The sequence below is a fragment of the Cololabis saira genome, chromosome 2 (assembly GCF_033807715.1).
Source record: "Cololabis saira isolate AMF1-May2022 chromosome 2, fColSai1.1, whole genome shotgun sequence".
NCBI lineage: Eukaryota > Metazoa > Chordata > Actinopteri > Beloniformes > Belonidae > Cololabis > Cololabis saira.
Genome location: NC_084588.1, coordinates 12,922,111 through 12,949,209, shown reverse-complemented (window position 1 = coordinate 12,949,209; position 27,099 = coordinate 12,922,111). Strand labels below are relative to the sequence as shown.

Below are 27,099 nucleotides of genomic sequence, written 5' to 3'. Positions count from 1 at the left end.
GAGAATGAATGATGAAATGACATTTTTAGTGCTTTTCAATTTTAGTCATTTTCATTCATCACAAGTTGTTCATGTTTTAATTATTTACTTAATGTTGAAAAGTTTCGTGTCTTCTCATTTTATTTTGAGTGACGTTTATAGATTCTATAAATTATCAGATTTAATCACATTCACCCAAACTTGAGCATGAAAGTTAAGACACATTTAAATTATAGACTCTGCTAAGTAATAATGATCAGTTTGGTCACTGAAGCCTAGTTTATTAATCCTCAAGGATCCTGATGTTTGAAATGGTTTCCTTTTGATTTGGATAAAAAAAAAAATTATTTTTTTATTTTAGAGGTTTTAGAAATGATTTATTTTTAAACAAGCACATCTGTAGTTCCTTGTGGAGGTTTGAGCTCGTCTGGGTTTATGAACCACTTTACACCTCCACCCTCAGACACTGAACCAGGACCATGTGGAGCAGCAGCGTGAGCGGGGACTGACCCCCAGGTAGGAGGGACACCTGCTCCACCGGGGTCGCCCCGAGGTCTGCTGGTTCTCATGAGTATCAGGGGTTTTTCCTGGGGCCACTAGGCGGCACCAGAGCTGAGAGATTCTCATCTCTGCAAACAAGCTTGACTAAGTTTTGGCGGCTGAGACTGATTTTAACCTTTAAAATCTGGGATGAGTAAGTGCTGCTGATCTCAAACTGTAGGTTAAGATGACTCCTGTGTTTTAAGGAATATTCAAAACAATTCTAGCTTAGATTTAGTTTATTTAATTTAGTTGGTGATTATCAGTGTTTCAGCTGTGGAGCTGGATCATCAAGTACGAGCCAGGAAGCCCCTTCTCGGTCCATCACTGTCATTAAGGTTATAAGAAGATCCTCAACTTCCAGTTGGCTTCTTTCTGAGCAATTGTTTTCCAGTTTGAGGGTCATTTTAACTTGTATAGTTGCTACACGACCTCGGTGAGGCCCAGAGGCCAGAACAAGACACAGGTGGTCTATTTTGCAGCCTGACATTAATATAGTTGTATTTTTATATTATTATTAACAGTATAAGTTGGGTTTTTTTAAATGAAAAATAAAATGGAGTCATTATAGAAACCCTCTTTTCACCTCGATGTTTGTATCATTTGATCTGTACGGGTCTAAAGGAAGTCTGGTACTGGTTGCTAATGTAGGATCTAGTTTAGACGTGCTCTCCGAACATATCACACGAAAGGTTGTATTTGATTCACAGTTGCTTCGCAGGTTTATATTTCTTCACTTTAACTCATAATACTTAACAAAACAACAAACTGAATTGGTCACATCCAAAAACTAACTATGTATTGTGGAGCACGACCCAGCATAAGCTTTTCACAATGCATGTACTTGTACATTCTGTGTGACAAATAAACACCTTGAACCTTGAACCTTGAAACACATAAGCACAGACGAGGCACATATTAGACACAGTCAAAAACAGTTTGCTTCTCAAATCAGCAACACTGTGTTTGTTTCCCCAGGTTAGATGGCATAACTGACCTGGAATCAGCTGAGCCACACTGCAAATACTGCCCCCTAGAGGCAAATTACATGAAATAATACAAAAATGAATATGGCTTCTGCATGATCAGTAAAACAGCACAAGAGCCAAAAGAATCTGGAGCAGATGATCCAGGTATTCATCCAGAACCAGGTGTTTCCTTCAGGTTGTTCATCACATTTCTTTGGACTGTTGAAGCAGGAGGAAAATCTGTCACTTTATTCCATCACTCTGGGATTCATTTCTCATAAACTCTAAGATCAGTTCATCTGTGGAAGATCATACCCATTAAACTAACCGTGAATGATGAGCTATAGGAGAAAGTAAAGGTAGGTTCCTGTCCAGAACGGTGTTTGTTTTGGTTTGTTTGGGGCAGACGGGCAGCTTGAGGATGGTGAGAAGGTATTTATTAAACGTGACAAAAATAGTTCTGAGTTAGTCGCGGTTGCTTACCCTACCTTTAATCCTCTGTACGTTGTTTACAACAACCATCTTCTTTCAGATTCTCATCACTGTAATTTATTGTTTGTTGTAAAACATTTGTTAGAATGACGTAAAGTGTAAATAAACACTCGACTGCTGTCACATAGAGATTTAATATCTTGGATTAAAAAGTCTCTGAAATGAACACGGTACATAAAAGACAATGACGGCGAAGGTGCCGAAGAACAAGCCGTCCTTCTCTAAAAGGCCACAAAAACAACAACAGAGCTGTTTGTTGGTGCTCATCTTCCTCCCAACACACACACACACGCACACACACACACATAAACACACTGTTCCAGTCCCGTGTTTAAACCTCCAGAGCGACTGGGGACATTTGGACATTTGGACGCATGGAGACGCACAAGTTTGTTACACAAATGGACACAAAGTCACTGAACAACACACACTCGTGTCCACACTGATCATCTGCTATCAACACACACACACACACACACACACACACACACTAACGGGTTTAATTTACCCCTGGTTAGAGGGTTTTTGGTCGTATTTCAGAGGCGTGTTGGCGCGTGAAGGCGGGTCCTCACACAGAAATACTGACACACTGGCGTCACCTTCAGATGAGTTTGGCTCTGGATTTGAGTTTCTAGGCAGGATGTTCACAGTTTCAGTTTAAGATAATGCTTTGATTTCTTTATTTAAATCAGCGGTGAGCTTTTTAAACACTGATGAAGAGACTGGACGGAAGGAGGCTAAAGTTTGTCACAGGGAAGCGAGCGGACCAAAGCGAGCAGGTTTAAACCTGAATGCGCTCGTGGACGGCTGGTGTTTTCATAACCCGCTGCATTTAAACCAGTAAAGATTATTTCCATCTGGGTTTTGAGCAACTTTGCCATCTAAACTTTGAAGCATCAATTCATGTTGCTATGGTGATGTCCATCTAGAGTTTCCAAACAATGCATCTACCTCAGCTTCAGTAGTTTTTGATGAATATTATGTTGACAAGTGTCATGAATACTAATTTTAGCTCCAATTCCAGTGCAGATGTTCTGTAGTTCATCTCCTGATCTTGGTGGGAGAAGAAGGGCCGCTGCAGAATCAGAAGCTACCGATCAGAATCAGGCCAAGTTTACACGTAACAAAAACGGTGGTGTTTTCATGCGTTTTGGCCGTACGTTTACATGAAAACGAAGCTCAAAGTCACCAAAAACCATCATTTCTGAAAACTCCAGCCAAAGTGGAGATTTGCAAAAACTCTGTCTTCACGTTTGCTTGTAAACAGAGAGAAACGGACGTTTAGGCTTCAGAACGTCACATTATGCAACAGAAACGTCACCAGCGTCATGAGTGCGACCTGTGTTTACAATTTGTTTGGCCACCGTCAATATTTTCTTGTATTTTACCTGTTATATATTCTAAAGTCACACTTAAAAGTAACTCCACTTCTCTGTCACTCCAAACGAAAGACTCGTTCATCTTGGAAGTAACTGGAAGTTACACGTGTCATTTGTTGATGTTTTTTTTCCAGGATTCTGATTGGCTAGCATGACTAACAGCATATTTATCCGGGTTCGTGTAAATGATGGTATTTTTCAAAACGTAGAGGGGGAAATATCAATTTTTGTAAATACCCGGCTTTGTGTAAACGTGGCCTCAAACTTCAGCTCTGCGTATTCTTCTGGTTTCCAGTTTTAACTACAAATCAGTTGAACCCGTGTTTGTTGTGTCACTGCAGTCACATTCAGCTTCAACCGCAGCTGCAGGTTAAAGTCGTGTGGTTCGGGTCGACCTGCCGCCAAGTTAGCCACATGCTAACGGCCATGTTCTCCACAGGGTTTCTTCTGCTTAAATAAATCATATTTATTAAAAAGCGTAAAAAGAGTTTGGTCCATTTTTTCCACGATGGAAAGATGTCAGATTTCACTGTGTATCCTTTCATTTCAGGTTCAAGTGCAATAGCTGCTAGTTCTTACGAGCAGTTATGAAAGTAAACTCTTGGAATTAGCTTGTACTTTTCTTGTTTTAGTTTGACAAGATATATGTAGGAAATTGGGAGCCTTTAAAAATGACTGGCTCTCTTTTTACCGTCCACTTCTGCTCAGAGGGAGGGGTGTAAAGCTACGATGGAGGGAGGCAGGTTAAACATGTTAAAATCATCTGTAGAAGTGCATCAATTTGTTTAACTTGATGAGGAAAACATGCTGGATTTGTGGTTCAGGACTGAAAGATGTCGAGCAGAGCTGAGAAAACAAACAGCTATTGAGCTGATCGATGAGCTGAGGCTAGCTGAGTGAAATGGACAAATGAGCCACTTTTAACATTTAAGAACTGAGTGAAGCCAAACAGGTGCGCGGACTCAGCTGGTGACGAGTTAACTTTTAGTATTTCACTCCAATTTAACGCAAATATGCATCTTGATTGTTGAAGTGTAGAAAAATACTGTTTTAGTTATCAGCATAAATCCTCCTCTCACACACACACACACACACACACACACACACACACACACACACACACACACACACACACACACACACACACACACACACACACACACACACACACACACACACACACACACACACACACACACACACACACACACACACCACGTGGACAAATAGGGGTAAAGTCTGCACTGCCATCTAAAAGTAAACATGTCAGCCAGCGACCCCACACTGAGATCACTGAGGTAACGCGCCGCTCTGTCAGGTCTTTACGAAGACTAAAAACACAGTAAACCACCCGTCACTGCCTTTGGTAAACTGGAAACACACACACACACACACACACACACACACTGGTGGAGGTAACCCCAGGCAACAGCAGCAGGAGGAGGAGCAGCTCCATCCTCAGCTCCGGATGAGCGTCAGGAACTCGTCCCGGGTCTTCGGGTCTTCCCTGAAAACTCCCAACATGGTGCTGGTGACGGTTTTACTGTTCATCTTCTGGACGCCCCGCATCACCATGCACATGTGACTGCAGAGAGGAGGGAGACGGAAACACGTCAGAGGGGCCGTTTTTTAAAGCCTCATTCATAAAGCTTGCGTGCGCACAAAACAGGGCTTGAAAGATGCGCAAGCCACCTTCTACGCAAAGGTTGGGATTTAAAAATAAAAAACTAACCGAAAAATGTGCGTATCCTTACGCCAACCCTGACCCTCGCGCACGAACAGTCTTAAGATATGGGGAACTGACGACGCAGGCGGTGAGGTGGTGAAATGAAGCCAGATTCATGTCATACTCTTAATGTCATCACATATCAGACTTATAGATCCATGTTCTGCTGAGGTGTCCTACCTCGGCAGAACATACTACCGTACGATCCCCGTTTCTTTTATCTCAGTTTCTTTTTTTTTCAAAGGCTTTTTCATGCAAATAGAAGATTTAACAGCAGGAACTCAGAATGTGCTTCACATAGATTTATGTGTACGACGCTTCGGCGGAAGAAAAAAACCCGTCAAATCACGCTTCCACATGTTGATGTCTATGTGGAAGCGTGATCTGACGGGGTATTTTCATCTGTCAAATCATCCTACATGCATTTATCTACTGTTCTTCCAGCTTCCAGAAGTTAACTTAAAGTGAACTTCTTAAAATGACACAATTAAAAATAAAAGCAGAATTAAAGCTGCAAGCGGGCCCTCGCACGTGCAATTTTCACCAATAAAGGTCAAGGACTCAAAACCGAGTCCGATGACACCACCATGACTCTTCATGTCAAACCATTCAAAAGTTATGGCAGAAAATAGGAACTATCAAATATCGACCAATCAGATGAAGGGGGGGTGAGCCTTTTGGCGTCTAGCATCGCCACGGTAACGCTTTTGAAAGAGAAAAGTAATGCGCACCGTCGCAGGATTGAGACGCACATTTTGATGTATAACACACCTGGGTGCACGTTACGGTTCGGGCGAAGAAACGGCCGAAGAAATGGCATAAATTGCGCCAAAATTACACGATTAATTCAAAATGGCCGACTTCCTGTTCGGTTTTTAAAGTTGGGACATGATACAGGTGTGTACCAATTTTCGTGCATGTACGTCAAACCGTATTGTGGGGCTTGAGGCACAAAGTTTTCTAGGGGGCGCTGTTGAGCCATTTTGCCACGCCCATTAATGCAAACCATTAAATATATAATTTTTCGCCAGGCCTGGCTTGTGTGCAAAATTTGGTGACTTTTGGGGCACGTTTAGGGGGGCAAAAAGGCCCTCATTTCGTCGGAAAAAGAAATATAAAAAGAAAACGAGAACGAGAACGAGAACAATTCCTACAGATACAATAGGGTCTTCGCACTGTGATGCTCGGGCCCTAAATATATATACTTAGTTTTTCCTTATCATTATACATGCATTCCTTGTATTTACATTCCCTCATCACCTCTTTGACCTTCGCTCTTCAGACCTGGAGACGTCAGCCATCATTCATGGTATCATTTTAGATTTAAAAGATCAGCCCTTCCCAGGATAAGAGTTTTGTAAAACTGGCCTCAGACATGGTTATCAGTGGAGGAAGACTAAGAGGAACCGGCGACCAAAACCAAAATCAAAGAAAAGACAATCTGCTGAGAAAGAGGCATGAAGGGGAAGAGGAAAGAATAATAATAAAACTGTGTGATTTGAAATAATTCACTGGGACAAACGTACGTGGCTTCGATGACGACTCCCACGCCGGTGGGCTGAAGGGCCTCTGTGATCGCCACGGCGATCTGTTTGGTCAACCTCTCCTGAACTGTGGACACACGAGACAAACAAACAGAAACAACAGTCGTCACGAAGGACGGAGCTCCAGGAACACCTTTAGCAGACCTTCACGTCTAGTAAAGTGGACGTCCGCCGAGGACAGAAACACTAACTTCTTGCTTGGGAACATTTATTTGGGCATCACAAAGACTGAAATAACACAAAACCTGTAGTTTTACTTAGTTTATACAAGTGTAAGTTTGGCAATGTGCCGATCAGTGACATGTTTGCAAGATTCTGTGACATCACAGATCCAGATCGGAGCAGATTATCCGGCCCTTCGCTCAGATTTAGTGCAGCAAAGTTGTGTCTGACGTCTCCTTTTGAAAGCAAGTGCAGTAAAACGGACTGACGTGGTTTAGATGCCACGTCCACGGATTCTGAATGTCTTTTTTGAGCAGATTACTTCTGTACAAAAGTATAGATAAAAAATCTGCAGTAAAATCCACGAGATATTAACGAGATATTAGGTGTCCAACATTGGATTTCTTTTTAGTTTATATAACTGGGCTCATTAAAAACTGAATAACCAGAATAAAAAGAGGGAGTTAGTCCAGAGTCATGAACCCTAACAAACAATAACGGCGTCTTGCAGAGACAGGACTTCATTTAATCCAAATATTAAACAAATGAACCCTTCTTAGTTTTCATTTCATTGTCGAACTCTCAGAACCAAATGATCCAAGTCAATTCAACTGTTTTAATGACGCTGAAACCAAATGTTTAAAAGGACCCTGAATATTATGTTAAGTAAATTGAGAACAACATCTCACTTGTTGTGTGTAACACACAACAAACCCAGAATGAGTGTGATTTCAGAGCTTTACGGTCACATTAGATGTACCGTAGGTTCCAGGGTGGATCATGTGACTTGGTCTCTGTTGTACTGATGTGCTACAGATGTTTATGAATGGGGATCACTTCTGCTGCTACCTTTAATATAGTCTTAACTTGGCTTAAAAGCCCAGTTACTGATTCTGTTTATTATAAGAGACTTTAAGTCTGTTTTGATGAATTTGCATCAAAATATGAGAAGATGCTTTTTGTTTTTTTTGGTTATTTGAGTGAAAGAGTGAATGAAATATTTGGGATTATAAGTAGTCCACATGCCTTCAATGTCATTCATTAACAGTTGCAATAACTAAATTGAATCACATGCACGTATATTGATATTTTTCTCTTGGTCTTGGTCTCAGAGTTCTGTTAGCTTGGGTTTCTTGCGACATCCAACAGCCCTGCTGAGAAGAGATGGATGTCTCTGACTGGACCATCCATTTGGTTGCAGGAATTGCAAAGAAACAAACAAAGGACTGTATTTAGGAAATATCAGATATAGTTGTTAAAGTCATCCTTCCAGCGTCTGGAGGAGCGCTATTTGCCTCTCGTGCGTTGAAACGTTTCTATCAGTGTTTACGCCGCGTAGCAGCTTTGAGTTTTCGCCGGTAAATCCAGTTACACCGAGGGAGAAGCTTAAACTGCTCATCTAAACGGCAGAGGACTCAAGGAAACTGACATTTTCAGCAGAAATGTGGAAAACAGTAGACATACAAGGAACTGAAGTAGAATCTCAACACTGGCAACGCGCAAGAGGATCAAAACTGTCATTTAAGCGGGTTTGCTGGTACCTTGTAGTCGACGACTGTAGATTTCAACTATCCTGAAAAGGAAGAGGAGAAACAAGTGTCAGTGCGTCCTTTAAAACACACAAATGTAAACAAGTCCAATGACAGATGATGAGGCTGGTAACAGACTTCTGAGCTTCTGTGCTTTCACAGCTTTTAATAGCTAAATAACTTCCAACACGGCAAATAAAACCTCATTATTATTACTTACTTATTATTACTCAAGAAGAAGCCACTTTGGCCTTATTAACGAGTTATTAAGTCATTGTTTTATATATATATCTTTTGTACGTGGTGCTTTTATGAAGGTAGAGAATAGGGATGGGCGGTATGGACTAAAATATTTATCACGATAATTTCTGGCAATTATCCCGATAACGATAAAAATGACGATAAAAAAAATACCAATTCAACTCCACCTTTTTAACTATAAATCTATCACAACATTCAGTCTTTGGAGCCCCCAAAACACTGCTCTAAAAGAATACTAAATGCTACTAAACTACACCAATTAAATTGAATTAATAAAAACCAATTAAATGAGTTACACCTGTACTGCAAAACTGTAATGACTCAATGAAACAAGTTTGAAATGTAAGAACAGATTCAACATTTATTCAAACTGTATGGCGTAAACAGTGGGATAACAGTGCAAACAGCAAAAGTATCATTGTCCTTCAAGTTTTCCTAGCTTATAAAATCACAAAGTAGAAAAAAATACAACCTGATAAATAAAGAAACAGGACAAATAAATAAAAAGTCACTGAAAATAAAATCCAATCACCTCTTCTAATATAAACAAAATGTGCAAATTAACCTGTGGTTGGAACATGTCACAAATTAGATACTATTGCAATTTTTTTTCGTAATAGTCAAACGTTATATCAAAAAAAGCCTACGTCGTAGGCTCTGCGTCGATTTAAAGCAGAACCATAAATCAGCTTTACACAAAAACGTCATCAACGGGAATTTATCATTTTTACCGCGAGATGACAAATTCTTACCGTGGGGAATTTTTTTGACGGTTTATCGTGAACGGTAAAATATCACCCATGAAATGCAGCCACGGTTAGGCAGTTAGGCCGATAAAAATGACAGTTGTTGAAGAAAGACGGGAGTCTAACATCTACCATCTTCAAGTGCAAGCTGGGATGTGGTTGACGTGAATCATTAATTTGTACATTTCCCATCATGACTTGGACGTCTGCGAACATAAACGTTTGTGGGATAAAGTTCAGTGGTCTTTGAAAGCTGTTCCTGCAGATCAGAGAGAGTGACCTCGGTCTTCTCCTTCAACCTGTTGCTCTTCTGCGAGTCAGATAACTCCGGACCACGTGGACCCGGTTCCCCGGCGAGGAAATGCCACCAGGTCAAACGTGCAGCGCCGCGGCGGTCAGAGCCGGAGCTGAAACCTTTACACCGCAGCTGCAGCTGTGACGTCGGCTCCAAGAGGACAGCTTACATAATTACGGGCCTCTGGGGGTCGGATCAATACCCACAACAACAGATGTGATTGGTCCGCTTGGATTTGATCTCCTTCTCCACGACTGCTCTGTTTCAGGCGTCCAGCCCGTCTGATGTTTATCAGGCGTCTTGTAACTCTGCTTCCTTGTGAGCCCAGTCTGATTATTGAGTCACTCCTTTTCCTTTCATCAGTATGTTATTGATCATCTTCTTCTTTCAGGACCGCGCAATAAACAGCTTTGTGTGAAATTAAACTCGTCTACTTCCGTGGTTTTGTCTCTAAATAAACTCTTCATTTCCACATGTTGTCAGTCACTTGTGAAGCAGTTTAATTTGTATTTGGTTCATTTAAAGCAGCACTATGTAACTTTTCCACCTTAATATCATATTTCCAGAGTCATTGTGATGGTACATCAACTTCCAACAGGTTTAATGAACCTCTGTCATGGTCTGAGGGGTCTGTATCGCCTTCACTGGCACTATGTAACTTTGAGGTGCATGGTAGGAACTAGGAATGGGTGATATTTTACCGTTCACGATATACCGTCAAAAAAATTCCCCACGGTAAGAATTTGTCATCTCGTGGTAAAAACGATAAATTCCCATTGGTGACGTTTTTGTGTAAAGCTGATTTATGGTTCTGTGTTAAATCCATGCACAACGTATGTGAAGGAAGGAAGGAAGAAAGGAAGAAAGGAAGAAAGGAAGAAAGAAAGAAAGAAAGAAAGAAAGAAAGAAAGAAAGAAAGAAAGAAAGAAAGAAAGAAAGAAAGAAAGAGGATAAATTCCCGTTGAAACATGGCGGATCTGAGTCATTACAGTTTTGCAGTACAGGTGGACTCATTTAATTGGTTTTTATCAATTCAATTTAATTGGTGTAGCTTAGTAGCATTTAGTATCTTTTACAGCAGTGTTTTGGGGGCTCCAAAGACTGAATGTGGTGATAGATTTATAGTTACAAAGGTGGAGTTGAATTGGTATTTTTTTTATCGTCATTTCTATCGTTATCGGGATAAATGCCAGAAATGATCGTGATACATTTTTTAGTCCATACCGCCCATCCCTAGTAGGAACCCTGCCACACTACTGGTAAAGCACTACCGCTTTTGTCCAAGGAGCCGCCAAACTCAACAAAAGCTGAAAGTTACATTGTGCTGCTTTAAAAGGTCCAATATTTTTGTTTACTGCAGAGAAGTGACGGACATGTGTGACAGATCTTCATCATTAAGTGCTTTATGGTCATATTATCATCATATCATCAATCATGCAGCAGGGTCCTGGTTTGTGGCGACGAGCGGCTCGGATCAGCGCTGCACAGTTCAATGAGCAGGAACCCGACTAAAGTCATCATAAACAAACCCGCCTGTACACACTTTTCCACCCTTGAACCCATACTTAAAGGATTTCAGAGAGTTTGTGAGAGGCCAGCGGCCTCGTTCCTGTCTTAAAAATGTGAGTGGGTTTAGCTGTTGTTGTCACAAGGTGAGTGTGTGTCCAGCGCCGCTAGTACGATAAGCCTGAAGGTATTGGGGTCAGCGGGATCAGATTCTACACTCGTACACACACATGTTTTAATAATCAGCTTAAACACACACATGCATGCAGACACTCTCATATTGGAGTAAATTCACTCACCTGGCCAGTTTGCTGAGGCCCAGGACTCTCTTGTTGGGGAGGTAACCGATGTGAACCTGCACAACGTTGAAAAGGTTAGCATTTAAAGGACATTCTGGTTCAGTGAGACCTGATACCTGACAGACCAGAACTCATTATAAGATGTTATGAAAAAAAGCTCATTTTGAGTTCAATTCAGTTCATTAATAGTTTATTGATTACTGAATGATTCTGCATTATTGTTAATGGCAGTAACACATCCCAAAATGTTGGGGCATGGGCAACGAAAGGCAGGAAAAGTTCCTGGTACCAGAAACACCCAGAAGATCCAGCAAGGAAACTGATTGATTGGTATCAGATCGCTAAAGAAAGAGCTTCTCTAAAAGTCTCTCAGGTTGGTAGACGGCCTCAAGAAAGACTATTTCACCATAATGTCCAACAGTGTTTGAATATTTCATCATCAGGCCTGAATGTCATCAAAAGATTCAGAGAATCAGCAGGAATCAGGCTGAATAATCGGTACTGGGTGACCGAGAAGACGCTGCTAAACGGGCCTGATTCCTCCAGAAATCCCCGTTAAGAGCCTGGTTTGCAGAGCCAGCCATGAATGCATACTAGTATCAGTAGTAGGGTTGTCCTGATCAGGATCTTTTAGCTCCCGATCTGATCCAGATCACTTGAGTTTGAGTATCTGCCGATCCCGATTTTTCCCAATCCGATCACTTTTTTTGGCCCCTGATACATTTGCGATACTTTTTCCCGATCAGATACATTTTGGCAATGAATTAAAAAAAAAAAGAAAGAGGACTAAAACTCAAATTATCCCAAGTTTTTTTTATTGTCCATTGGAGAACAACATGGACATATTTCAACAAAGCTTATCAGCACTGGTGCCACAAAATATAAAAACATGAAATTGTAAACTAAAACAAAAAGTTCAGAATAGTGCAATAACAAAAATAAATACATTTAATGACATCCAGTCAAACTCCAAAACACAAGAAAATTAAAATACTTTTTGGCTTAACCTTAGTGCAACATTCTGAATGGCATGAAATGAATAGCAGCAGCTTAATGCAACATGAACAGATATAAAATTTCACAATTCAAACATGTAAACCATGTTAGTTTCGCTTACTGCGTCACTTCTAGTCGGCGGGAGGCGTCACTTCCGGCCACGTCGGCCGGAAGTGACGCCTCCCGCCGACTAGAAGTGACGCAGGCCGCCGTTAAATTCAACGATATACAAAACGATTTAATATATATTTAAAACATTAACAACTAGGCATGTCCCGATACTTTTTTGGCCGATACAGCTGTCCGCCCGATCGATCGGGACAACACTAATCAGTAGTAGTAGAAGAAGAAAAGCAGCGTCTCCCTCAACTCAACGCTCATTTGTCCTGAGCTCAGACAAAACAAACGTGTCCATTAACCAGTGACTCCGCCCATCGGGAAGCCTCCAGGAATACGACCAATCACTGGAGCCAAACCTGCAGGAAGAAGCTCTGCACTTGTTCTTTTTGTCTTTCTGGAGTAACGACTGCTTTTTGGAGTTATAGTGAGTGATACTGAATTATACTGAGTTATACTGAGTTATACTGAGTTCTACTGAGTTCTACTGAGTTCTACTGAGGACAAACCAGCTCGAGAGGAGCAGAGATTAAAGTGCGTAAACTGACAAATGTGTAAAGATCTGAGTATGAAAACAGCGAGAGCTGTGAAATGACGTCAGGTCACCGCTGGGCTCCACGCGTCAGCTGCAACGTGACCAACAGACTCAAACGATGAAGAAGAAGGAGGATGGATGTGGAAGATGAGGGGAAAAAGCAGTGAGGAGGAGGAGATGGAGCATCAGAACTGTGGATGGCTGCAGGCTCCAGCTCTGTTACACACACACACACACACGTACGCACGCATGTGTGCTTTGCTCAAATGTCATGCGCAATTTGTTGACAAGAGGAGAGAAAGGGCAGCAGCAACAAGCGTGCAAAGATCTCTTTCTTCACTTTCTTTCTTCCGCCGCGGCCTGATACGCCGACATCAAACCGGCTGAAGGTGGCGGCGGCTTCGCAGCTTATCTGCTCCGTCACGCTGCTGGGAAGGACGACGGCAGAGTTTCAGACACGGAAACTTCACCACAGCACAGTTTCTGCCTGTTTCACGTTCACGGATCATTGAAATTACTCACACGTCCTGTTTGCTATGAAAGTCCATCGCAGATGGAAAGATCATTGATCTTTTATTGATCTGGTTTTATAACATCTTTGTAGTTTAACATGTGTGATATTTTTGTCTACTTTAAATTACTTTCCTTATGAAGAAGCAATCACATGTAGATATTTAAAGTCTACAAAAGGAAGTCCATGAATTAACCTAAAAATACAACGATATGTTAAAGGTGTGCAAGTAACGGAAGGAGCTGAAAGGTGGATAATTATCTATGAAATCTATCAAGAAGGGAAAAAAACACCAAATAAGACCTTTAGTATAGACAATATTAGATTTTTAAAACATTGTTTTATGAATGGGGAAATCAGATTTGCAGTTTTGAAGAAAACTGATCCTGTTGAAGCAGTTTTTTCTTCCACCTGTCACCAGGTGCTCTGGACGGGGATCGTATTGCAGAAAGGTCTTGGTGCAATCTGTAGGTTTCCTTCACTCGGCAGGTTTTTCTTTAATCGGCTTTGTGCCAACTGGACTAACTTTGGATGGATTGAATTGTATTAGTGAAGTGGCTCAAGATGACCTTCGTCGTGATTTGGGCTTTTATAAATGAAGATGATGGGGGGGGGGGGGGGGGGGGGGGGGTAAATACTGCAGAAATACATCTTATCTTTGCATAATTAGACACTGACAGACGGCTGGATATAAGACTAGGTCACAAACATATCTTCTCCTCCAAACAGCTGAAGCAACTACAACAACATGCCGCGTCCGTCTGACCGAGGAGACAGGCAGGCGGCGCGAGAGGCGGCTGACAGCGATGAGGGGGGTGGGGGGTACGAGGGCTTTGTGTTTGTGTGCGTCGCTGCTGTCATCAGAGCCCATTTACACCGGTGGAAAAAGATCAGCTGCGCGGCTTCTATTGTCCTCGACGACAAGCAGCTGCAGGTGAAGACGAGAGGACGGAGAGGGGGATGAGAGAGGGCTGAGGGACGGATGAGGGACGGATGAGGGACGGATGAGACAGGGATGCGAGAGGGATGAGGGCGCTCAGGCTCCAGGGGAGAGTAATGATGCTGGAGGAGGCTGCAGATAAACAGATCTCCCTAATCTGATTGCTCCTCATGTTCTCTGCTCAGACGAGCTGCCTCCAGACAAACGCTGGGATGTTGGAGAAACACGTCTGCTCGCGCGGCAGCATGTTTCCGACAAGGTTTCATGTAGAGAGGGAGGGGGAGAAAAGAGAAAAAAAAAGCAACTTGATGCACATTTTAATTAGCATCTCGGACAGTTCTGATCGGGATGATCGGCTTCTGTGGCGTCACGTCTCAGATGGAGACTCAACACATTGGAAAAGTTTATGATGCGAGCGGGAGAGAATCATTTCAGTGTGCTGAACTGTCCACACGAGGAAGCTGTGTTTTTGTTAATTGAATGTTTTAATCCGTCACCTGTGCCAACTCCAATCCCAGGATGACGGGGATCTGCTGGAGCTGATCCCAGCTCTGTGCAGGTGGGAGGCAGAGCAGGTGCACGGGGGGGCAGGTGGTCAGTCCATTCACAACAATGCACTCCTGCCAGTTTAAAATCACCTGACGCATGTCTTTGGACTGAGACCCACACAGACTGACCTCCGTCGGGTTTTGAACCAGGGAGAGACAACTGCAACAACCATCAAACCACGGCGCATAAATACAACAAATAAAGAATCCACATGTATAAGTCACTGACTACATTTACATTGCAGTCAAAATTTGGGTTATTGCTAATATTCCGGTTACTGAAACATTCGGAATATTCCGTTTCCATGCGTGAACAAACAGGGTTATCCATGTATACATGGTAATTAATCATTCGGGATATCTGGATCAAACCAGCAACGCGCGAAGAACATTCCGCTTCTTCTTCCTGTATCCAAATTCAAAACAAATGCTGCTTCGCGCAACTTTTCGCTCACCTTCTTGTAAATCTCGCTATCCCGGTACTTTCTACCGTCTACAAATGACAAAATGTTCATATCCTTCATTACATTTATGAAGTGATTAGTCTCCTCCTGGTCTTGTGTTTCTCCGTGTTTATAAGAACTTCCTGGACTCCAAAGACCAGGATTCCTTGTGAACAGAGCATGCGCAGAAAACAAATTCATGTTCCGTTTGATCGGGATATTCCGTTAGACGTTTACATGACCGAATATTCGGTTTTTAAAAGGAGTAACCCAGGGGTCATATTCGGGTTTTTAAAAACCTGAATATGAGCAAATTTGGGTTATTCAAAGGGATTATTGGTGTTCACATGGCCGTGCAAATTCGGGTTATTGCTAATATTCGGGTTTTAAAAGGGTTATTGAGTGCATGTAAACGCAGTCACTGATACCCATCTGGTATCCATGACAACCCAAGCAGCTGGACAGCAGGTCACAGGTCTGAGGATCTGTAACTGTTTCAGTTGAGGATAACCTTTTACTGTGGGGAGAGGGTTCGCCTCCAGGCAGAAACCGCTCTCATAACTAGTGGAGGAGGCTGCTCCTCCTAGTTTTGTGTCTGGAGCCAACGACAGTTCAGATCTTCTTGGAAAGGCTTGTTTTTAGCTCCTACCTCAGAGTGGGTACCCTCCCAACACAAGAGGAGGCCTCCCTAACTGAACAACTGAACAACGATTGGAAGTTTGTAAAACAAGAGGAATGAAGGCCAGAATCATCTCGTGTTGTATTTACATCATTTTAATTATTTGTATTATGTCTTGATTTCTAAAACAAATTCAAAGAGGGTCACATGACTGTATCTGTAGTGGTGGCAGGACGTTTATCCATAAATGAATAAATCATCATAACTGTGAGTTTCAACTTAAGGGAATGAATATAAATGATATTAAATAAAAAAATTTAAAAATCCTAATAAACTTTTTTAAATGCACATTTTACTAAATGACCCTCGGTCCAACCTGAAGTGTGGAGAAGAAAGATGTGATGCAGTTGTGATAAAGTTTAACGTACGACGCATCGGTCATGTGACACGTTGGTTTCCTGATATATTTTTCTGCGTACGGCGTGCCGCCATGTTGCTCTGGGAGCTGACGGGAACACGCCCACCAATCAATCAAAGTTAGCTGTAGCTATCGAACAAATACTTTGTTTTTTTTTGTCTTCACGTCTCTTCAAGTGGCAAAAAGGTACTTTGAGAAGTGTCCCAATATATAATAAAATAAAATGTCACTTTGTGCGTGCGTGCGTGCGTGCGTGCGTGCGTGCATGCGTGCGTGCGTGCGTGCATCCTCTCACCCTGCCGAAGATGGGCACCAGGTGGTGTTCACACATGGAGAACATGTCGATGTCCTTGACGATCACCATTTCATCGTGGTCCTCGTCAAAGATGGCGTCGTTCAAAACGTCTGTAGAGGAAAAGAGGCGGTGAAACAAGACAGACATGCTCAGACCCCACATGTGTCAAAAACTGTTTTTTAATCAACGTTAAATGCTTGTTATTCATCCAATATTATCTTTTTAAAGAGCAACATTTCTGGAGGTCTTACTGGAACGCTGCAGAAGTGACGGGAGATCCTGTTGCGTTTGGACAGATTTGATCAGGATGGTCATATTAAATATCCTGCCAGACACCCAGATATTTGTTTCAAGTGAAGGAAACAGTATTTTTCCATATTATTTCCTCTTAAATGTAATAAAAATATGCCCCCTCCCCCCATCTCAGTCACTTTTATTAGATCTTATTGCCATCCAGCTCTTTGTGCTTCCTGTTAGTGGTATTTGACCACATATTCTGCTCTTTGCCAAAGTTCAGCTCAGTATGGATGTTGGAAGACGGACAGAAACCAACGTTGTGCCGGAGAACGTCAGGTTCACGCCTCTCTTTATCGTGGATTTCTGTCTTTCTCCCCAACAAAACGCCACGCTCTAATTATACCTCTGCTGCCTCCTTCCTGCTATTGCTTTATTGCATTTTTTTTTTCTTTTGGTTGCCGGGCCTCAATAAACTTTATCTGTTTGTGACAACACGGATGCCTCTCGCTCCCTCTGCAGCACTTTTTAATTTCCTGAGCGGTTATCTGTCGCAGGGACGTTCATTACGATGTTGTCTGAGTGTCTCCTGAAGACGCGGTTTCTAAACGCAACACGTCTCTGGATGGAGCTGGGATCAATCTGTGGGGGTTAGTGTTGCACTCATCCCTCCATCCAGAACAAAACATTTCCACCTGTTTTATTACTTTCATTGATTATCTCATACTGACACCATGGCGTCATGTCTATAAGCGTATGGATATTTATTTTCGTCCTGGGTTTTGTTCATATTGATGATCAGAGAGTCAAATGTGGTTAAGTCTTGTCTTTTCCAGCAGCACCAGGAGTTTCGGTCTGGACTGGTGGCCAGACCATCTGCATGAAAACATCTCAGGCTCTCTGAATCTCTGAATCCTGGCACTATCATGTTCAAATATCCCCGTAAAATCCAGGAGAAAACAATAAACACAAACCATGAATTAGGCCTGTGGTTTTTGTAGATGTTGCGGTTATCGGCTGAGTGACGAGAAGCTGCAGCTCCAAGTCTGAGACCACGGCTCTCAGTGGAACAAGGGAAGAAGGGATGAGGCGCTGCCTCATGGAGGAGCTCAGATACCTCAGGATCTTCTTCAGGATCGAGGGACAAGTGGAGCAGGTGCAGATCTAAGCGTCGCCTGGAGTCATTCTGAACTCTGTACGGGTCTGTTGTGGTCAGGACAGAGCGGAGAAAAGGCAAGGCGCTCCATTTACTGGTCGATCTTCGCTCCTTTCCTGACCTACGATCACAAACTTGAAGTAGAAATCAAAGGCTGAAATTAATTTCCTCTACAGGGCGGCAGGACTCTGTGTTGCTTGGGGGTTGAGTTATGATGCCTCATGGTGTCCTAGGCAAAAGCCCCGGGGGGAGATTTAGGACACGCTGTCGAGATCATGTCTGGGTTGGCGTGAAAACACCTCGACGAATCAGAAGAGGCCAAAGAGAAGATCTGGACTGAAGGGGCTTCTACCACAACCTCCAAATGAAATAAGTGGAAGTTATGGATGGATGGATGGATGGATGGATGGATGGATGGATGGATGGATGGATGGATGGATGGATGGATGGATGGATGGACAGACAGATGAACTCTGATGGTGCATAGCTTCATCCCCTCCAGCATTTATTACAGTGGAGCAGCATAAATATGGACACATCAGGTCACATGACCTTTCTTCACACGGGAGTCCAAACTTTAAGCTCCTGAAGCCTTTTATTGCTTATAATCCTCGCTGATGAGCGGTTTTCTTTTCTTTTCTTCTTCTGTATAGTCCTTTAACCTGAGAACCTCCTCATTCATCTCCTGGTTTCATTCCATCACCCTGCAAGATCGGTCACACCTACTCAGCATCACCAAAGTCTGCTCTAAAATCATTGGACACCCTGTTAGAGCTCTGTCTGCTTTTTGCGACCAACAAACCTTCCGCTCTGCTCACAGGATCCTGCACGACCCCGCACATGCACTTCACTCAATGTTCGAGTGGCTCCCATCAGGTCGCAGGCTGCGATGTCCACGCAGCAGAAGACAGAGGAGGAGGGCCACCTTTGTCCCCAGAGCAGTCCAGCTCTTAAACAACGACCCCTCCCTGTCTCAACGGCGACTGACTTAATGCACATAGCACTTTAACATTAAGCACAAAGCACTTTTACTGGCAGTAGCTTGGATATTTTTAACTGCACACCCTATGTATGTATGTTTTTATGTTGTTGATGTTCCATTTGTCTTTTAATGCTGCTCCTTATGCCTTTTAAATTGCCCCTCGTTTTGAATTGAATTGAATTGAACTTTTCATTTGGTGCGCGTACGTGCGCTTACACCAACCATCAACTGTGACCACGACTGATAATTTACTTCCATAAGGTTACATCAAACATTCAAATCATCTCCGATCACGATTATTCAATATTTTTTCAGACCACAATCCTCCTGGAAGACGATGGTTCACCACTCCGCTTCGCCTCGAACTGGTTTCAAGTATATTGACCAGCTTCGACGTCCCTTTAAAGGGGTGGGCTGTGCCCCCCCAATCCTCCTTAGTTCAGCCGGCGTCTCCAGGTCCCCTTTTTTCTTAGAGTGAGTATTATGATTTCTGCCAGTGTATTTATTTTCGGAGGTTGCTTAAATAAAAGCTGTTAAACTTGTGCTCTTTTGTTGGTGTCCTTCCTGATGTTGTGGTTTCCATTTTTCAAGCCATATTATTTCAATGTTCTTTGTGTGGAGACCGCAACATATATCCTTACTTTTTTTTTTAAATTTATTTTCTGATGCCGACCAATGATTCGACCCTCTTCAAAGACACTAACGTCTTCTTTCACACCCACAGGACACGTCTTCCAACATTTAAAGGAACCAAAAGCTGCTCGTGGCATCATCCAGGGTTGAATATGCTGTGGTCAGCTCCCTGGAGGCCTCTCTCTCTCCGTGTCTCTCACATGTTAGACAAGATGACTGGTTATGTTTTCCTCTTCTTTTACTTGTGGTTAGCAGCCACGACTGTGAGCGTGGAAGGCCGCCCACGCCATCACGTCTGTGTGAACTCCCTGATGGTATTTAATGATTGTTGGACTTTATTTCAGTCTTAGGTGCGCGCCATCCCTGGAGCTCCACCTCTTTAATCTCGTGTAAAGTGAGATGTTATTTATCTCTCTGACTCCAGAGCTTCTGGAGGGAAACAGACAGACAAGAAAACTCATCCTGGATGAGCTCTGCCTTCAGGAGCAAACTGCAACCAGGTGGAAATCCAGTTTGAAAAGTTTCCCAATCAAGAGCAGAGTTAGTTATTACCTTGTCATCAACAAAGTAATAATGTGGGAGCACGACTCAGAATCTAACCAGAACAGATCGAGAATTTTATCCGTTTTATTTCATTTTCAAAGACTTATCTGTACTCGACCCACAGAAATGGAGTCAAGAATCAAAATAGCCTCCAGGTTGTAATTATTTCCAGAACAGTGCATTAAAATCCCACTGCTGTCTTATTTCAGCGTCTTTCACATCACCGTTGTCGGTGAGAGCTGCATCTCAAACACCCTGTAGAAAAAATGACGTCAACCTTAATTAGCTGAAGAATAAATGGTGTGAGCGATGGTCAGTGCCGACGCTTTAGGTGAAGAAGTCATCAGGTACTGTCAGACTTACTCACCATCAGCGCTCACATTCAACAGTTCTGCTGCCCGTCCTCACATCCCTGAGAGTGTGTGTGTGTGTGTGTGTGTATGCGTGTGTGTGTCACAGTGAAGATGCCACATGCTGACACGTTTTTGGACGGAGCCGGAAACGGTGAAGTAAACGACTGGATAAATTAACGCTGCAGAACCGCGTTCGCGGCTCCGTCTTACACGTACATCGCCGGGGTTTCAGCCTCTTCAAACGACGATTCAGATTCTCGTCAGTCATCTAATGCAATCAGGGGGGAGTCTGGTTGGCTCCAAATCCATTTTGCTGCAGGACATCAAGACTAAGTACCCAGTTAGGGTCATGCTGGACCATCTGCAGCAGCACAGGGAACACAGAGTCCTGCAGACGGCCGCCTGGTCCTCAGCCTGACACCGGGCCTCCGTACCGTCTGGCTCAGGGTCACATGGTGTGAGCAGAGATCTCCACAGGCCCCCCTCTCCATCACTAGTGGGGAGACACGGCAGCATTCCCAAACCAGCCCAGAGCCAGTGACTACGTTTACATGCAGTCAAAATTTGGGTTATTGCTAATATTCCGGTTACTGAAACATTCGGAATATTCCGTTTACATGCGTGAGCAAACAGGGTTATCCCTGTTTACATGGTAATTAATCATTCGGGATATCTGGATCAAACCAGCGACGCACGGGGAACATCATGAAGCAATAACCGTCATTTCTGCTTCTTCTATCCAAATTCTTCTGCTGCTTCGCGCAACTTTTCTCTCACCTTCTTGTAAATCACACTATCCTGGTACTTTCTACCGTCTACAAATGCAGAAATGTTCATATCCTTCATTACATTTATGAAGTGATTAGTCTCCTCCTCACTCCAAAAGTGTGGCGTCGTCTTGCGTTTCTCCGTGTTTATAAGAACTTCCTGGACTCAAAGACCAAGATTCCTTGTGAACAGAGCATGCGCAGAAAACAAATTCATGTTCCTTTTGCGGGGAAATTCCGTTAGGCGTTTACTTGACCGAATATTCAGGTTTTAAAAGGAGTAACCCAGGGGTCATATTCGGGTTTTTAAAAACCCGAATATGAACAAATTTGGGTTATTCAAAGGAGTTATTGGTGTTTACATGGCCGTGCAAGACCGGGTTATTGCTAATATTTGGGTTTTAAAAGGGTTATTGATGCATGTAAACACAGTCAAAGACACGTCGTCCCTCTCAGAAGCTGCTGACCGTGTTCTGCAACGATGTCGTTGGAAATATAAAACAGCAGATGGACTCATCACGGACCTCCCTCTCCCTGGACATAAACTTTTCCAACTCCTGGCCGTCCGCAGGAGGATGCTGCGGGAAATACTGGACACAAAAGCATCTCCTTCCTCCATGAAGTCTCCATCATAAAAACATCGGCGGACCTGTTTCATCCGTACAAACACTGATGGGAGCGTTGTTTGACTCCCACTCAGGATTCCAGATACAGTATCTGTCTTTTGTAGTGTTTATGTCTGTTTAACGAGTCCTCTGTGCAAACATCAGAGACGTACGGGGGAATATTTGTACTGTATATTTTTATAAATCATTTATTTTATAATGTTAGACACCAACACCCAGAAATAAACTCCTGTAGATTCTGACTATAGAAAATTTTGAGGATGAATCCTGCTCTCTGCTCCCTCGCTGGTTACAAAGGGTTCAAAATGAATTTAATGTTGCTAGGGAACAACTAATGACGGCCGTCATCCGTCAGTCCTCCAAACAAGGGTTGGGTCTGTGCTGGTTGACATGTTGAAACAAACGACAAACGTATCAGCAAAACTTAGCATTTTGCAGAGCTGTAGACAAAAACACAATTAATTTAAAAGTATAAGGACGATTTAAAAAAAATGTTGATTTAAAACGTCTCTTTTTCTAGTGCAGTTAAACAAACAATAATCCAAACATTGCAGTGGTACTCCAGTCCTTGACTGTGAAAACGATGATATTAATAAAAACCTTTCGTGACAAATAGATCAGACCATGCAATAAGTCACACTACTAATCCTAACCACCTGCATTTAACTGATCCTCAATAAGCAAAAACAAGAAGTTTGGCTTGTCTGGAACATTCAGGTCTGTGTTAACACAATGCTAAGGAGGAAAGACATCAGCAAGGATCTTAGAGAAGCAGTTGACCATCAATATGGGAAGGCTTACAAGGGCATGAACAATTTGGAGTTAATCCTTCAACAGTAAAAATAAAAAAGAAACAATGATTAAAACTAGTTAAAGAAGACAGTTGCCAGTCTTCCCATGAGTGGACGTCTCATCAAGTTCACCCCACCATCAGACTATGCAATAATCAGGGACATTGGAAAAACTGTGGGGGCGTGGCCAGTTACCTTTGAGTCAAATGTAGACGAACATCTGCAGAAAAAACATCACTTTGCGGTGATGATTCCGACCCTGCCTATCAAAGTGTCCTCCAGACAAACATGAGAGCATCTCTCCAACAGCTGGAGCTCAGCTGAAACAGAGTCTCGCAACGTGACAATGATCCAACCACCCCGGCTGGAGGAGAAAGGAGTCGAGGCGTCACAACGGGGGACGAAAACCTTTGAACTTGAACTCAGTTTAGACTTGAAACGGCTGATACGACTGGTTTCAAAGCTCAATAAACCGCAGCAGCAGCAGTGTTATGAAGACGAGCGGCCGGAGATTCATCCACAACAATATGAGACGCTGATAAAATCAGAAATAAAAAGATTCAAGTTATTGATGCTGGAAGCAGCTCTGCAAGACGGGGACGGGGGGATGTCTCTACACAATGATCCTGCATTTTGTCTCCTTTTTAAATAAATAATGACTATCAGTTACTATCTGTTATATGTCATGTGTTGGTGTTCTGTGTTCACCTGATTTAATTCCTCCTAAGGATCCTATGTACATATGTTTTATGTCTTTTCTGTATCCCTGCACACGTTTAATCTCTGCATAACGTTTCCTCTCTGCACTTCCGCGGGTCACGAGCTCAGCAACAAGAGGATTTGAAGCTCAGGTTGTGATGAAAGCTGAACTTGTGACATGCACACACTGGAGCACGTGCACGGCGAGCACCAAGCACGGCAACGCTCCCCTGAAAATGCTGGAGCTCCCCACGCTGCGCTGCGGGCTTCAACCTACATGTGTTTCTGGTTGTTCTCTATGTTCCAGAAAGCCAAAGGGGAGGCTACGCCGGCAGCCAATCAGCAGACGGACGGAGCTCCGCCGCCACTCCAGCAACAAAAACACATAATAAGCTGTCCTTGCACCGTCCACCTCCCCGAGCAGGGAGGATCTATGTGCAACCAGTGGGTCAGGTAGGAATCTGGTCAGGATCAGGTGAAAAAATAAATACAAATCTCCTCTTGTCCTCCGGTGCATTCTCTTCTTTACAGCTTCATGACGCACGCAATCCTCCACCTCCCCTACCCCACCTCCTCCGCCAAAACTGCCTCCAGATGGAGCTCCTGGGGGGCAGAGCCCGGCTCCAGCACCAAGACGCCGGTCCAGGCGGGCCCGGCGCTGCTCGTCTACCTGCTCCTGGAGCCGGTCCTCCAGACCAGGAGACGCAGATCTTGGAGCACTTGGATTCTCATCGTTCTCCACCAACACTTGTTTCATCACTCAATCTCAAGTAGCAGCACAGAAGCGTGTAACACTCAACACATGGCGGAGGTGGAGAGAACACTACTATTCAAATACTTCACCTCTGCAGCAGCAACATGTGCAATAATTGTCAGATCCCTAAACCCTCAATGAAAATCCCAAATATTCAATATGGATTTAATTTGGCATTTAATAAAGAAAAATATTAAAGTGTCCTGAAACCCACAGTGACATCCTTCTTGCGTGCAACCATCCGTCACCCTCGTCCTACTGAAACAGAACCGTATCACCTGGTTAGAGCATCAGGAGCAGGAAGAAAAGACCTGAAGTGATCACGCGGAGCAGAAAACGCTGCAGAATCCCCCCGTAAGAGGTCAAACTCTGGGAGACGTGTGCAGTCATGAGAACCTCCTGCTGGTTCTCTCTCTGGTTTCAAGTTTAATGGACATGAGTGGTTTTAGGAAGCATGTTCGTAATTTCACAGTTATTCGTTCTCTCTCCGTGACTTCACCTACCACATCAAATGCAGCTCACAGGTTAAAACCCTGAACTCACGTTAACTGAGACCACCGGCACCGACAGAGTGGAATTGTTGATTTCAATTACGGTAATACAAATGAGAGAGATCAGGACTTGCCAATGAAATGCTGAAATTCTGGGAAAATGTGTCACTGCTTTCATGTACCTTTTCTTTTAAACTGATGTCAAAGTGTAGAGAAACAGATGCTGGGAACATCTGAAACTGGATATGGTGAAGCACTGGGAGAAGCTTTTGTTTTACCATGAACACATATAGTGCAGAAATACAGTTACGCAACTGTTTGATTTGGGGAAAAGGGCCTGCGTCAGTTAAATCAGCTCAAACAGACAGAAAGCTCAACCCGGGACTCCTCTGTAGGAATAATTAACAGATGTTTAGCAGTGGCATCTCCACCGGTTGATCTTTTAGGAAATGTCATGATTGCTGCTGAGCTCAACACAGAACTTTCGCATGATGGGAAATGTTTTATTATTATTGTTATTGTAACTGCATTTGGGAAGTCATCCTTCTCATGTATTGCAATGACTCAATGGAATACTCTGCCAACCGACATTATTTCATGTACAAGTCCCCACACCTTCTCACATCTTACGAAGCGTTGGTTACTGTCAAGACAAGTGTGTGTACATTTATGAAGTGTGTTGTGCGTGTGTGTTGGGGGGACAGCCTAGCTTTAATCTAAGGTGCCAACATCTGACAGATCCCATGCTCTGTTGAATCTGCTTCCATGTTTTATTTATCTATTTTATCTATGGTCTTTTTGCTTTGTTCTGCTCTTTTACTTATTTTTTCTTTTTCTATACTATGTATTATGTAGTATTCCATCAGCCTGCCCAGGGACTACAGGTGATAAATAGCAAGTTTCTACAACCTGGCACAATGCATATTCTCTTGCAAAAGATGAATGTCTTATTGTGCACTGTCCCTGTTTTTAAATAAATAAATAAATTACAAATTACAAATTTATTCCGCAGGTTAAATCAAATCTCAATGGAGAATTGAACTGTCAAAGTGGTTTTGTTTTTCTTTGTTCCCTCAGGATGCAAAAAAGTTAAGTGCCTGCATTTGCAAAATATGAAAAGCAATAAACATAAAAATGAAGGCTCTTCAAAGTTGTCTAAAACGACAGTTTGTTGTTTCTTTGCTTTTCTATTGTCTCTTTGCTTTTCTGGAGGTTGGTAGCCAAAAAAAAGGAAATTGGTTAACATAGGATAGGCTTTTATAAGCAGTTTCCTTCAGCCTATGCCTTTTCAGTTATTGTTCAACACATGGTCATTGGTTTTGTGTGAAATGTCACACAAGTTTCTTGTGTTGTCATGATTGAATAAACTTCATTCATTCCATTCATTCAAAAAAAGTCCTGATGCAGAATGCTTCTACAAAGTTTTTTGTATAAAAAAAATCTTCATAATGCTTGAAGTTCAGAAATAAAGTGTAATAATGTACATTGCAATACGGTGAAAACATAATCTGAGCAGCACAACATAAAAATAAATGATACAAATCTGTCGGCCAAAACTTTAAAGAGTCTAAAAATTAAATGAACTTAAATGCACACACCCACAGATCACACCTGTCTCCTCCGGGATCCCCCCACTCACCGGTGATCTTCTCCTGGTAGCCCTTGGTGAAGAACTGCATGGCCGTGGCGGCCCTCCAGGGGGTCTTGAGCAGGCCCTGCCGCTGCGGGTCCTCGCCCAGCCCCCGCAGGATGCTGCTGTAGGCGGCGGCCAGCGCCGGCAGGCTCAGCTCGTTGTCCTCCAGGCTGCGGGTGCGCTCCTCCTTCCAGGACTCCATCACCGAGGAGGAGGAGGCGGCCCCGGGGATGGAGCCCCGGGGGGCCCCGGGCTCCGAGGGGGGCCCCGAGGGGGGCCCGCCCCCCGGCCGCTTCATCATCCCGGCGAAGTGCCCGTTGAGCGCGGAGACGCCGTCCCCGCCGTCCTGCCTCTCCTTGGAGTTGTACTTTGTCTGTTTCTGCTGGTCCATCTCTCCCTCTCCTTCCTCCGAGCACTTGTTGGACCAGTTTCTCTCAGTCCGCGGGTGTTTTTTGTATAAATGTGTGTATTGAAGTGGCCAGTCAGTCTTCCAGCAGCCTCAGCATCCCGCGGCTTTATAAGAGCGGATAATCCACGCCGCGCTGCCATTGGCTGGCGGGGCGGAGGGGGCGTGGCCAGCCGCCTGTCA

At 43.3% G+C, this 27,099-nt stretch overlaps 1 protein-coding gene across 1 annotated transcript; it reads right to left on the bottom strand.

Moving 5' to 3' along the window:
- Positions 1-2,094: 2,094 nt before the first annotated feature.
- gch1 (GTP cyclohydrolase 1) lies at positions 2,095-27,011 on the bottom strand. The gene is made up of 6 exons (XM_061738146.1): positions 26,517-27,011; positions 16,849-16,958; positions 11,427-11,482; positions 8,332-8,363; positions 6,611-6,695; positions 2,095-4,943 (listed from the first exon to the last, which is right to left on the bottom strand). The coding sequence occupies exons 1-6, from the start codon at positions 26,899-26,901 to the stop codon at positions 4,817-4,819; spliced, it is 795 nt and encodes a 264-aa protein (XP_061594130.1). The 5' UTR covers positions 26,902-27,011; the 3' UTR covers positions 2,095-4,816.
- Positions 27,012-27,099: the final 88 nt, after the last annotated feature.

Coding starts and splice junctions, on each gene's coding strand:
- gch1 (XM_061738146.1), bottom strand. CDS start 26,901: ATGGACCAGCAGAAACAGACAAAGTACAACTCCAAGGAGAGGCAGGAC. Junction 16,959..26,516: donor CTACCAGGAGAAGATCACCG/GTGAGTGGGGGG, acceptor TTTCCTCTACAG/ACGTTTTGAACGACGCCATC. Junction 6,696..8,331: donor CTACAGTCGTCGACTACAAG/GTACCAGCAAAC, acceptor GTGTGTCCACAG/TTCAGGAGAGGTTGACCAAA.